The sequence below is a fragment of the Bicyclus anynana genome, chromosome 4 (assembly GCF_947172395.1).
Source record: "Bicyclus anynana chromosome 4, ilBicAnyn1.1, whole genome shotgun sequence".
NCBI lineage: Eukaryota > Metazoa > Arthropoda > Insecta > Lepidoptera > Nymphalidae > Bicyclus > Bicyclus anynana.
The window spans coordinates 5,869,923-5,882,552 of NC_069086.1; the positions used below are offsets into that span (position 1 = coordinate 5,869,923).

Here is a 12,630-nt window from a genome sequence, read left to right on the forward strand (position 1 = left end):
ATCGAAAACCGATTGACGTACAAAGATGAAATTTGGCAGAGAGGTTGTCTATAGTTAGTAGGTATCCGCTAAGAACGCATTTTGCGATAGGGCCGGATTAAAGAGATCTAAAGGTTCTCGCAAGTTTGTATGAAAGTCCTTCATTTTTCAAGTTACATTTATAAAGACTGCCAGAAAAAATCTGAAGATAATGCGATTCAAGTATTTTTAATATGTAAATAAATATATGTATTATTAAGGCCGCCTTTTTGTATAAGTAATACTCCTTTTTTTTTGTTCTTATTTGATTGTTATATTGTTTGTTTAATTTTTTTTGTGTACAAATTAGGTGTATAAATAAATAACCTTTTTTTCGTTCTTATTTGATTGACATATTGTTTGTTTAAATTTTTTTGTGTACAAATTAGGTGTATTTTTAAATAAATGGCTTATTGTAGTAATGGCTGACAAACTTCATCATCATGCTGAGCTCGAGTCTCCTCTCAGAATGAGAGGGGTTAGACCAAAAGTCCACCACGCTGGCCCAATGCGGATTGTCAGACTTTTCACTCGCAGAGAATCAAGAAATTTCTCTGGTATGCAGGTTTCCTCACGATGTTTTCCGTTCACCGTTTGAGACACGTGATATTTAATTTCTTAAAATGCACACAACTGAAAAGTTTTAGGAGGAATCGGAGGCCGAGGCCATATAAAGTATATCTGATTATCGCAGCCTCTTTGTCCATTTGCACTTCGACTTGCACTGATAATAAACTTATTCTGTTTGACTGGCACACAAAACTTTTATTGTTACTCGCGTAAAATAAGTTTCACGTTCGACTTTCGAGCTCATGAAACGCTATTCTCGTAGAATATAAGTTGACCAGTTAATGTTATTCCCGACAGCGGTCTGACAATACCGTCTAAGTGGTCTCTGCAAAGAAATGGCATTTTATTTGCTGCTATCAGAAAAATGTAGAATGTTTTTCTTTATTGTGCATTTTTGTAAACAATCTCTGGTGTCTTATTGTCGAGTAGCTTAGATGCCAAGATCGGCCAATGCAGTGGCCAATTTTGGCATTATGACGTTGTCATTATCTTTAGCATTATCATCTATGGCGTTACACCTCTTGACCGCTCGCTAGGTTTTAGTACATATTCCTCACCGATTCCGATGAGATGATGATTATACTCAAAAAAGTAGGGTTTGCACGAGAAGGTGTGCCAAACGTGGACGCCCATAACTTTCGGTAGTTCTGAGATCATTCAACGTTTATAATATTGGGTCATTTAAGGGACAGATAAATATTCGTCAAAAATGTCATCAATGTTGAGTGATTAAGCTGTTTTCTCAAATAAGCAATATTGTTTAAATAAGGATCAAACCACCATATCCTAAACACAGTACACAGCATTGATAATGTTATACAGTTTGATTGAATGGACCCCTCCAGCGAAATAGTATAATGCAGCATGAATAGAGAGATCCATTCGTTCGTCGACCCCGCGGGAGATAAGTGCGCCCATTATTTGCACTTAACTCATTGTGCTTATCGCCATTTGTCGCGATTTGCCACCGCCGGCACGCGCTGGCCTGCTACACGGGATATTTATTAAGTACGGCCATTAGTGGAACGTCCACTTTTGTGCTATTACAGCAATGATTGAGCTGCTATCGGTTGCTCAACGAGCATTGCTGTGCTTCAATTTGCTAGTCACTATTTGCCACAGAAACGAATTTTGTCTTACACAAACGTTGTTTATTAAGTACGGCCATTAGTGGAACGTCCACTTTTGTGCTATTACAGCAATGATTGAGCTGCTATCGGCTGCTCAACGAGCATTGTTGTTCTTCAATTCGCTAGTCGCCATTTGCAGTAGCGACAAAATTCTGTCTACACAAACGTTGTTTATTAGGTACGGCCATTAGTGGAACGTCCACTTTTGTGCTATTACAGCAATGATTGAGCTGCTATCGGCTGCTCAACGAGCATTGTTGTTCTTCAATTCGCTAGTCGCCATTTGCAGTAGCGACAAAATTCTGTCTACACAAACGTTGTTTATTAGGTACGGCCATTAGTGGAACGTCCACTTTTGTGCTATTACAGCAATGATTGAGCTGCTATCGGCTGCTCAACGAGCATTGTTGTTCTTCAATTCGCTAGTCGCCATTTGCAGTAGCGACAAAATTCTGTCTACACAAACGTTGTTTATTAGGTACGGCCATTAGTGGAACGTCGACTTTTGTGCTATTACAGCAACGATTGAGCTGCTATCGGCTGCTCAACGATCATTGCTGTGCTTCAGTTCACTAGTAGTCATTCGCCGTAAAACAAATTCTACCTACATAACCTGAATGGCTACTTCTCAGCAAAAATGTAACCCTTTCTTACGCTCACATACATGAAGTTTATTAAGGAAAGCCATTAGTGGAACGTGGACTATTATGGTATTAAAGCAAAGATTGAGCTGCTATCGTCTGCTCAATGAACATTGCTGTGCTTCAATAAAGTCTAGTCCCCATTTGAAGGATCAAATTCTAACTACACAATCTGCAAAGATATAACCCTTTCTTCCACGTTCAAATATGCGAGTACGAGGTTTATAAATTATGGCCATTAGTGGAACGTCCACTTTTGTGGACATTGCTATTACAGCAATGATTGAACTGCTATCGGGTGCTCAATGAGTACTTTAATTCACTAGTCTCGATTCGACGTAGAAACAAGTTCTATTTTCACAATCTGAATGGCTACATCTCAGCAAAAACCTGACCCTTTCTTCCATGTTCATTTAAAGGATGTTTATCAAGTACGGCCATTAATGGTACGTCCACTTTGGTGCTATCACAGCAATAGTAATTGTGCTACTATCGGCTGCTCAATGAACATTGCAGTGCTTCAAGTCACCATTTGGCGTAGAAATAAATTCTAACCGGAATCACAACCTGAATGGCAAACTCCAAGATATTGTTAATAAGGTGAGTGTCTGATGTAGATGTTTCTATGCGGGTGAAATCTGTGCGTCTTCTAGTAAAGGCCTATCTAACATAGCTGTCAGCCCCGAGTCGTTACTTGCACTTAGCTCTTTGTACTGTCTTCATTTGTCGCAATTTGCCAAAATGGCGGCGCTGTATTATATCACGGATAACCTCGGCCCGAAGCTTTCACTAGGTAAAGGAATATAAATTGCAGCATATATTTTCGGCAACGCTTTTTGCAAATCTGACGTTAAATATTACAGAGCGAATAAACGGTGAAAAACTTGATTGGTGCACTTAATTCAGACTCCTGTTCGGCGTTCTTTTTTCGCATAGCTACCAGTACGTGCTTTAAACGATTTCCTGAAAAATGGTGAGGGAACGATGAGAAAGATTCATTGAAGCATGCTTGCTGTACAACCCTGGATGACATGAACTGTTAGACCTCATTCGCACGAGAGTTTTTTTAACGGACGTTAAAAAAGCGTGCAATTGTATTCCCAAGTATGCATATGTTCAACGACAACGTTTTTAAAACACGACGCTTCGAGCAATGTTGCATTTTCAATTTTGGGTGTTGGAAATAGACCTTTATTTTACTTCATACTATATTTGGACGCTTTTTTAACGTCCGTTAAAAAACTCTAGTGCGAATGAGGGCTTAGATTGGAAATTAAAAAAATTGTAACTTTTATATTGTTTACAATAAAAATGTAACATTTATATTGTTTACTTGTTGTACAAGCAAACTCTCGCGTAGTTTACATTCCCCATTTGCTGATTTTTTTTTTTACGTATATAGGCTAGCGCTTGGCAGCAATCATGCTTGACAGTAAGCGATGATACAGCCTAATGTAATGCTGATAGTGTAGCATTGGCGAAAGAATTGTTTAAATTGGTCCAGTAGTTTCGGAACCTTTCTCACTGGCAACTCCGCACTGTTCGAAGACTTTCGTCTTCAGGCACTAAGTAATTTTGGACGAGGTCATTGTACCCTTTAGGTATAACACCTTATATGTAAAGGTTCATAGAACATCTTTCATAACGCATGTCTAACTAGCCCCGGGAGACACTCGTAAAGGCGCCCATTATTTGCACTTAGCTCATTGTTAGCATATCTCCATTTGTCGTAATTAGCCTTCGCTAGCCTTAGCCATTGTGTTACGTGGATTATTTATTACATACTAGACACTTCACCGTTAGAGACACGTAATATTTAATTTCTTAAATTGCACACAACTGAAAAGTTGGAGGTGCATGCCCCGGATCGGATTCGAATCCACACCCTCCAGAATCGGAGGCAGAGGTCATATCCACTGGGCTATCACGGATACACTGAAGTATAGTACCGTAAAATTAAAATCTTTTTCCGTTCGTGTGATGCAATCCGTACCATGCTCACATCCTCCATGATCACAGTGGACGCACTTGTATGACTTTCTATACAAATAATACTAAAATCCTTTTGATGCGATATGCCCAATACGTACGATGCGGATTTGTGGACGTCTCCCATTGAGCGTAGCTTTCGGATTTTATACAGCGAGGGTCTGATTCCACATGCATTTGTCCTCCAAAGTAGTTGATTGGATGAATCCTCTTTGCAGCTATAATATATCCTTTGATAGTAATTGCATACAAAGGTCCTAGGACGCGTGCATTAGAGAGTCCCATTCAGACGGGCGGTCGTTGACCCCGCCGGAGATAAGTGCTGACATTATTTGCACTTAGCTCATTGTTCGCCTATCTCCATTTGTCGGCGATTTGCCACCGCCCGCTTTGACACAAGCCATGCTGTTCTGCGGAATATTTATTACCTTACTTACCTGCGAGCATTAATTACTACGTGCAATTAGTTACTTTCAGTTCACTTCAAGTTTCGATTCAGATCAATTCGTTTATTTGTGGATTAAATCCTAAAGCTAACGGTATGTATAAAAAGTCTATGACTCTACAATCAACCAGGGCGCAAATTATATTGTCGTTCCCATAAGAATACGGGAATAAAATATAGCCTATAGCTCGGGGATAGTGTAGCTTGCCAACAGTGAAGGAATTTTTCAAATCGGTTGAGTAGTTTCAGAGCCTTTTCAATGCAACCAAACAAACAATCAACTCTTTATAATATTAGTATACATATAGTATACACAGTGGCGTGCATAAGGATCTCGATAAGGGTATGCACTACTTAGAAAAATTAAAGAAACTGGGAAAATCTGCATTTAGTAAGTATTAAGAAAAACATCGGTTAGGGTATGCAGAACTTTTATGCATGTATGAGGTGCACGCCACTTATACATAACATACATATTCATTACGATGTCGTGTAGAACCGAAAGTGGTGTGGATTTTTTAATCTCAAACTATATCTCATTCCTTACAAGTTAGCCCGCATCCATCTCAGATTGCATAATCACTTACCTTCAGCTGAGATTGTCAAGTCAAGGGCTTACTTGTAAAGATTACCTATGCCATTTTACAAAGGCCATTTTTTTCTGAATTTGCCACAAACAAATTTAAAACTTAAAAATAATGAAAACACACATTGAAATTAATTTATAGAACGAATGCGGTTTTGAATAATTAAAAGTTTGTGTTTTTGAAAATGAAATTAAAAGCATTATTAAAGCGACAAAAGCTTTTGTTTTGCGGTATGAGGGTACACCAAAGCGTCATATTTCTGCGGTTAGCTTTAGATATTGGATCCAATTTACATTGAGTCAGTGATTTAACCACAGAAAGGTTATATTTCTGTTGCAATACTTGATTACAATTCGATTATATAAACAACCTCGTCCGTTCGTTATGAACCCAAATTCGGCTCACTGCAGAGCTCGAGTCTCCTCTCAGAATGAGAGGGGTTAGGCCCATAGTCCATCACGCTGGCCCAATGCGGATTGGCAGACTTCACACACGCAAAGAATCAAGAAAATTCTCTGTTATGCAGGTTTCCTCATGATGTTTTCCTTCACCGTTTGAGACAAGTGATATTTAATTTCATAAAATGCAAACAACTGAAAAGTTGGAGGTTCATGCCCCGGACCGGATTCGGACCCACACCCTCCGGAATCGGAGGCAGAAGTTATATCCACTCATAAACAACCTATATTAACCTATTAACGAAATATACGAATTTGAATTTTGAAAATGAATGCGTCTTGTCTGTAATGACGTATGAAAGAAAGAAACGCAGAAACGTGGACCCTTATCCACAAATTTAAAGTCGCTCAGCGAGCTATGCAGAGGGGTATGTTAGGGGTCTTTCTGAAGGACAAAATCCGGAACGAGGAAATCCGTAGGAGGACGAAATTAATCGACGTAGCCCAAAGGATTATCGAACTGAAGTGGCAGTGGGCGTGCCATATTTGTCGCAGAACAGATAGCCGCTGGGGCAGACGTGTTCTAGAGTGGAGACCACGTACCAGCAAGCGCAGTATAGGTCGCCCTCCAGCCAGATGGTTCGACGACATTAAAAAGGTAGTAGGATGGGATAGGAACTTACGGTTACGCCAGCCACACACGATCAAGTCTGCAAACTCGACGGTAAACTTGTGAGTGGCTGGCGTTAGATTATCCGACCATTATTAATAGAAACCGGCCTTTAGTCATTAGAAACGTATTCTGTGCAGATATCCCAGTACGTGTTCGAGGAGACGTTCAACCTGCGCTTCGCGGTCCCCTTCACCCAGCACAACGCCACGGTGTCGGGCGCCACGCTGGCAGCACTGTCGCCCGCGCAGGTGACGCGCATCCGCCGGCTCAACTCGCTCGACCTGGAGCTGTACGAGTTCGCTAAGAACCTCATGTTCAAACGGTACGCTATGTTTGTTGTTAGACTCATTGACTACATCCCAGCACAACGCCACGGTGTCGGGCGCCACGCTGGCAGCACTGTCGCCCGCGCAGGTGACGCGCATCCGCCGGCTCAACTCGCTCGACCTGGAGCTGTACGAGTTCGCTAAGAACCTCATGTTCAAACGGTACGCTATGTTTGTTGTTAGACTCATTGACTACATCCCAGCACAACGCCACGGTGTCGGGCGCCACGCTGGCAGCACTGTCGCCCGCGCAGGTGACGCGCATCCGCCGGCTCAACTCGCTCGACCTGGAGCTGTACGAGTTCGCTAAGAACCTCATGTTCAAACGGTACGCTATGTTTGTTGTTAGACTCATTGACTACATCCCAGCACAACGCCACGGTGTCGGGCGCCACGCTGGCAGCACTGTCGCCCGCGCAGGTGACGCGCATCCGCCGGCTCAACTCGCTCGACCTGGAGCTGTACGAGTTCGCTAAGAACCTCATGTTCAAACGGTACGCTATGTTTGTTGTTAGACTCATTGACTACATCCCAGCACAACGCCACGGTGTCGGGCGCCACGCTGGCAGCACTGTCGCCCGCGCAGGTGACGCGCATCCGCCGGCTCAACTCGCTCGACCTGGAGCTGTACGAGTTCGCTAAGAACCTCATGTTCAAACGGTACGCTATGTTTGTTGTTAGACTCATTTATTACGTCATCACAGCACACACATAAACAAATAAGATGCGCGGTCGCGCGTTGAGCCAAAATCAAATGGCAGCCAAAATATCTATATACACAATACTAATTTGTATGTTCCAATGTAAAAAGGTGTAATTTAAAAAAATATTGTTCTGTTAAAAGGGAAGAATTGGTTTTTAAAGTTTATTATTACTATATGTTCTAATAAATTATTATCTTATTAGATATCATTTCTTTTATCGGCGTAGTCAATAAGGACACAATTTTATTAATGAATTGGCTTCCATTTTCACATTTATTTTTTGATGGAATATATATTAGCATCACTATCAACTCAGTAATTCACAAAATTATGTCAAGCGGAATGAATCATTTAATCTCACCCACTACCTACAGTATGAAATTCATGGTTAATTTTTTTTTCGTATTCAATGCTTTTTTCACACATTTCGTCATGGCTTAGCATGAAAGACTTTTTGGCAGAATATTCCGGTGCTTATACGTTATTTCTCTTCTTGGGTAGACTCGGTGACCTTCTGCCTGCTGGAGCAAGACCCACTCGAGCGTGGCCTTCAGCAAACAGACAAAAGATAGAACCTCTTTAGTGCCAACGTGCATAACTGCAGCCTCCTAATATTACTGTGATACAAGTTAGCTTAAAAATGATGAATGTTTTTTTTTTTTAATTAAATCAATGTACTCCAAAAGTTGTGTTTTTTTAACGAAGCACCATTTTTTTTTAAAATATTTATAAAGCAATGGTAATAGTTAGGACGTTTCATATATAAAGAAAGTTAAGATGAAAATACGTTTGGGACCCTAAAAGCTAGCCAATTTTTGGACATGATTCCCCTTTTTGAATCTTGGGCATTTCCGGTGTCAAGCTAACTTCCTATCCGTTGACCTTTTATTATACTGAGACTTACACAGACCAAAGCATTTCAAGTATCTACAACTTTTATGTGTAGAATGCTGTCCTAATTAAACTCTGCACAAAACTGAACGCACATATTTCAATCCTTTGCACATTGTGATTAACATAATTTTACACCTAACAATATAGTTTATGGAAAGTATTTCAATACTTTGCACAGCAAACATTGTGATAAAGTAGCTTTAACATCATGAAGTCAGCCATTGTCAGTCAATTATTCTCACGTTTCTGCAGCGCCAATGGTAGCGAAGACGTTTCATAAGTCGAGCCGTCATGCACGCAGCGACCAATACACGATCAGTTATAGTCGTGGGTACTGCAGATACGTGAGAATAATTGATCGTAATTGGCGTGCATTACACTTGGGTACACTACATTGGGGAGATACTTGTACTGTAGAAAAATTTGTGACCTTGAGAGTAGGCTTAAAGGATCCTCTCACAATGAAAAAACCTGCCCGATATGTTCTCCATGCCCTAAACACACTAAACAATTTATGATAAACATAAATTACAACACAAAACATTATTGCACAAAATCACTAACGCGACTGGCAGCGTGACGGTGTCTACGCTGCCTAACAAACAACTGAGCTCAAGTCATCAAATATCCTCTTATTTATATCAATATTGATACCCCCCTCCACAATAACATAAATAATGAATGTTAATGCCACCTGTAATAGAACTTGTAACAAAACATCATTAAATGGGACTACCATTGCAAAAGAAGTTGTTTCGTTTCGAAGACCTAACATTTAGGTCTTTGCTAATCCGGACAGATTTGAAACGCTGAAGAAACGCGACAGTGACTTCGAGTTCCGCTGGCGACACCTCGGCGAGGTGGCTCCACGCAGCGGCGTCACGGAGTTCGACTGGGACAGCAACCTCGAGGACGCCACCACTGAGAAGACGAGAGGCAAGTAATGGTCGCTGGTAAAGGGTCTCGCACTAACTCTCTGCTAAACATACTCTGGGATGTATATGTCGTAGTCAGAACGTAGAATTTATCACTTCATGATGTGGCTGACTGTTTCATGGTTGTACTAAGCTGAATATGAAATGTGTCAACCATTGCTTGATAGAGCTATACCTAACAGTCAGGGATCCGTAGAACATTTTTTACAACTTATTACTATCAAGATAATTTTACGTGATTAACTTCATCTCGATGAGATGATCAACTTTTTTATATAAGAAAACTCTTGATTCTGGTAGCTAACTAAGTTACCAGGAAATGAGATTTTCTGAGCGTCTGAACAATGTAATGTATCACGCAATTTGTAGGACATAGTGGCTCTTTCTACGGATCCCGGATCCCTTTAAAACATGATTTTCCAATTACCGTCAAGCCTTATCAGAAGGTACTTTTCCATGATATCAAAAGTTCAATGTAAATTAAAAATCTCTGTTGTTAACAATAGAGACTTTGAATTTATTTTTGTTTGCACCCAGAAAATCTTCACCGCCAATAAGTGTCTACTAGTAGATTAGAACTATTTTACAAATTGATCACTTATGTTTAACCCACAGTTCGATCATGATATTCATATCGTCAAACGTTAATTGTTCTGACTAGATCAAAGTTGAGGAAAACATTATGATGTAGGCTGAGGGTATTTTATATTTCTTGACATACAGATGTAAATGTTGACCACATCATATAGAGATCAAATTCTACTATCTGGACACGATATGGGTGTTACTAAACAAAATTACAACTGGCACAATCTGTGTTTTGTATCTCTCACACAATCAATGTTCAGTATGTAAAGCAAATGGAACTCGTTTAACAAGAGCTTGGGGATAATGGTTTATCTTGGACCGGATTTTGCAAAATCTCAACAAGTCGGAAATGTAAGATAACATTAATGCTTGCGAAGCGTATCTAATACATATAATAACAAGTTGCTATTCGTGAAACCAGCTAAGCGGGATCTAGAAGACTCGTGAAATCTTTTTAGCATGAGCAAAATGAGATTTTGTAGAAAACGGTCTAAGTTTCAACTAGCTTGAGCGGGTATTAGGATAATACAACAGACTGCGAATATTAAATGAACAATCTTATAGTCCGGGATACGTAGAACATTTTTTACAACTGATTACTATCAAGTTAATTTTTGTGAGTAGCTTGAAGCTTCATCTCGATGAGACGATCAACTTGTTGTTGTTTTTTTACTGTTGATTAATTTATAGTTATACATCTTAACAGCGACAATGTCCTACAAATTGCGTGGTAAATTATCTCGTTCCGACGCTCAGAAATTTTTATTTCCTGATATCTCAGTTACGTACCAGAATCGAGAATTTTCGTAAATAAAAAAGTTGATCGTCTCATCGAGATGAAGCCACTCACGAAAAATTAACTTGATAGTTATCAGTTGTAAAAAATGTTCTACGGATCCCTGACTATTAAGGATTTACATAGTTTAAGAAACCTATGCAACTTCTTCGAAGCTTGGACTAACTTCCGCCAAGTTTCTTCGACTAACACCACGGCTATATCAATGGCTTTAAGTGTAGACGCTTGTGTCAAACGTAACTTTCATGATATGGGTTGTTTTGACGGCGAATGTTTGGGTCCAACTTTTAATTGGATGACTGCTTAATTGCAAAGTTGCCTTTATGGTCATATGAGCTACAAGTTTGTAAGGTGGCTTATCCCTTGAATATGGCAACCTTAGCGGAGACGACCGTATGATGAAGTATGTGTTATTAATATATAAAAAAACAAATTGCATAGCTTCTATCTAACTTATGGAGGAAAGCAAAAGGGTTTTAGGTAAGTAAAAGGGCTGGATAAAAGTAAACATCTATTTTAACGCAAGCATCATAAAACCTGTTAGTTTGAGTTATTATAATTTCATTAAATTCTTAAATCTTAAATTTACCCAATGATATGATCAGACAATAATTGGACTACGCACAAGGTGTTGGTTTTTACAAGAAGTCTGTGTCCAGCGGTGGACATATATCTGATGATAATGATGATGATGATGAAGGTTGCCAAAAGTCAATATTCCAGTATTATTTTTAGAGTCCGACCGAAACTGGCTTTCTGGTCGAAACCGATACTGAAACCGAATATTCGGCCGTAGCTTCAGTTTCGACCGAAACCGAAACCGAAACTCACGTAGTCAAGTATAAAATTTCTTAAAATACTGAAGTTTAGTGCATTTTACCCAATATTCTGCATTAGTTAGATCATGAAACGGAAACACAGTATACTAAGTTTTTTTAACATAATATAAATGAATATTAATAATAATTTTATAATTTTTTCAAATGAAGTTTCCATAGCAAAATGTTTATGAGTTATCAATAATCTAATCACTAATTGTTTCTTTTTCATTAAATACTAAGTATTGGTATTCTGAAATCTTATTAATGAATACTTTGTTTTGCATTTGTACTTTAAAAAAAAAAAACAAAATCAGTTCCATCAAAACATACCCTCTAAAGAATATTTGCGTCAGGCGATAACGCATTGACTATGTTTTGTAGCTTCATACAGAGCTATGCAGAGCAGACGAAGTTAGGCGAGCGTGCGCTTCCAAAATCAGTTACGGTTTCGGCAAAAATTTCGGCCTGTTTTGACTGAAACCGAAACTGCCGCCGAAACTCGGCCGAAACTGAAAACGAAACCGAACTTTCGGTCGGACACTAATTATTTACTAGCGAATGACTTCACAATTCCATTTAATAAGTGTGTGGGGGACCTAAGAGCAAGATTCCTAATTACGAATATAGTCTGTTCACGACAAGTTACATCAAAGCTCACGCTGCGTAATCCCCGATTATCCTAAGCGTATTGTCTGAGAAGTTGTTCCTCTGTAACACTGTTACTCTGTGTGCAGGCAAAGCCTTTAAGTCGAAGAAAGTTTGAGATTGACAATGCAGTACACCACACGGCTGGAGGAAACTCAACGTGTCCCCGAGTAAACTACGTTAGCCATCTTGGATTATTATTGTTTTCAACAACTTATCTTGCAATTTTTGAATTAATTATATGATATTTTGTAAATATCGCTTGTTATTATAAACAAAGATATCAAAAGTAGATGTGACCTGACATTTAAAATGTGTCATTGTAGAAATCTTCTCATGCCATTGTATAATATACAAATTCCTCAACATCAAACCAACGAAAAGCAATGCCGCGTTGCACGAACAAGCCCATGATTAAGAGAATTGGACAGGTTCGAAACTCTTCGTGCTAACTCCAATACTTGAATTAA

The 12,630-nt window shown here is 39.4% G+C and overlaps 1 protein-coding gene across 2 annotated transcripts in view; it reads left to right on the forward strand.

The window, feature by feature from the left end:
• Positions 1-9,319, forward strand: part of LOC112058446 (heparan-sulfate 6-O-sulfotransferase 2) — a 200,621-nt gene extending 191,302 nt beyond the window's left edge. Inside the window, exons 7-8 of one of the 2 annotated variants that reach the window (XR_008252466.1) lie at positions 6,589-7,437; positions 7,983-8,135. Coding sequence is in view for 1 of the 2 variants with exons in the window: in XM_052891630.1 (XP_052747590.1) it covers positions 6,589-6,773; positions 9,175-9,319 (330 nt within the window). In the remaining variant the exon portion in view is untranslated. Of the gene's footprint in view, positions 1-6,588; positions 7,438-7,982; positions 8,136-9,174 lie in introns of those variants that run through there. The other variant, XM_052891630.1, reaches the window with a different exon arrangement.
• Positions 9,320-12,630: the final 3,311 nt, after the last annotated feature.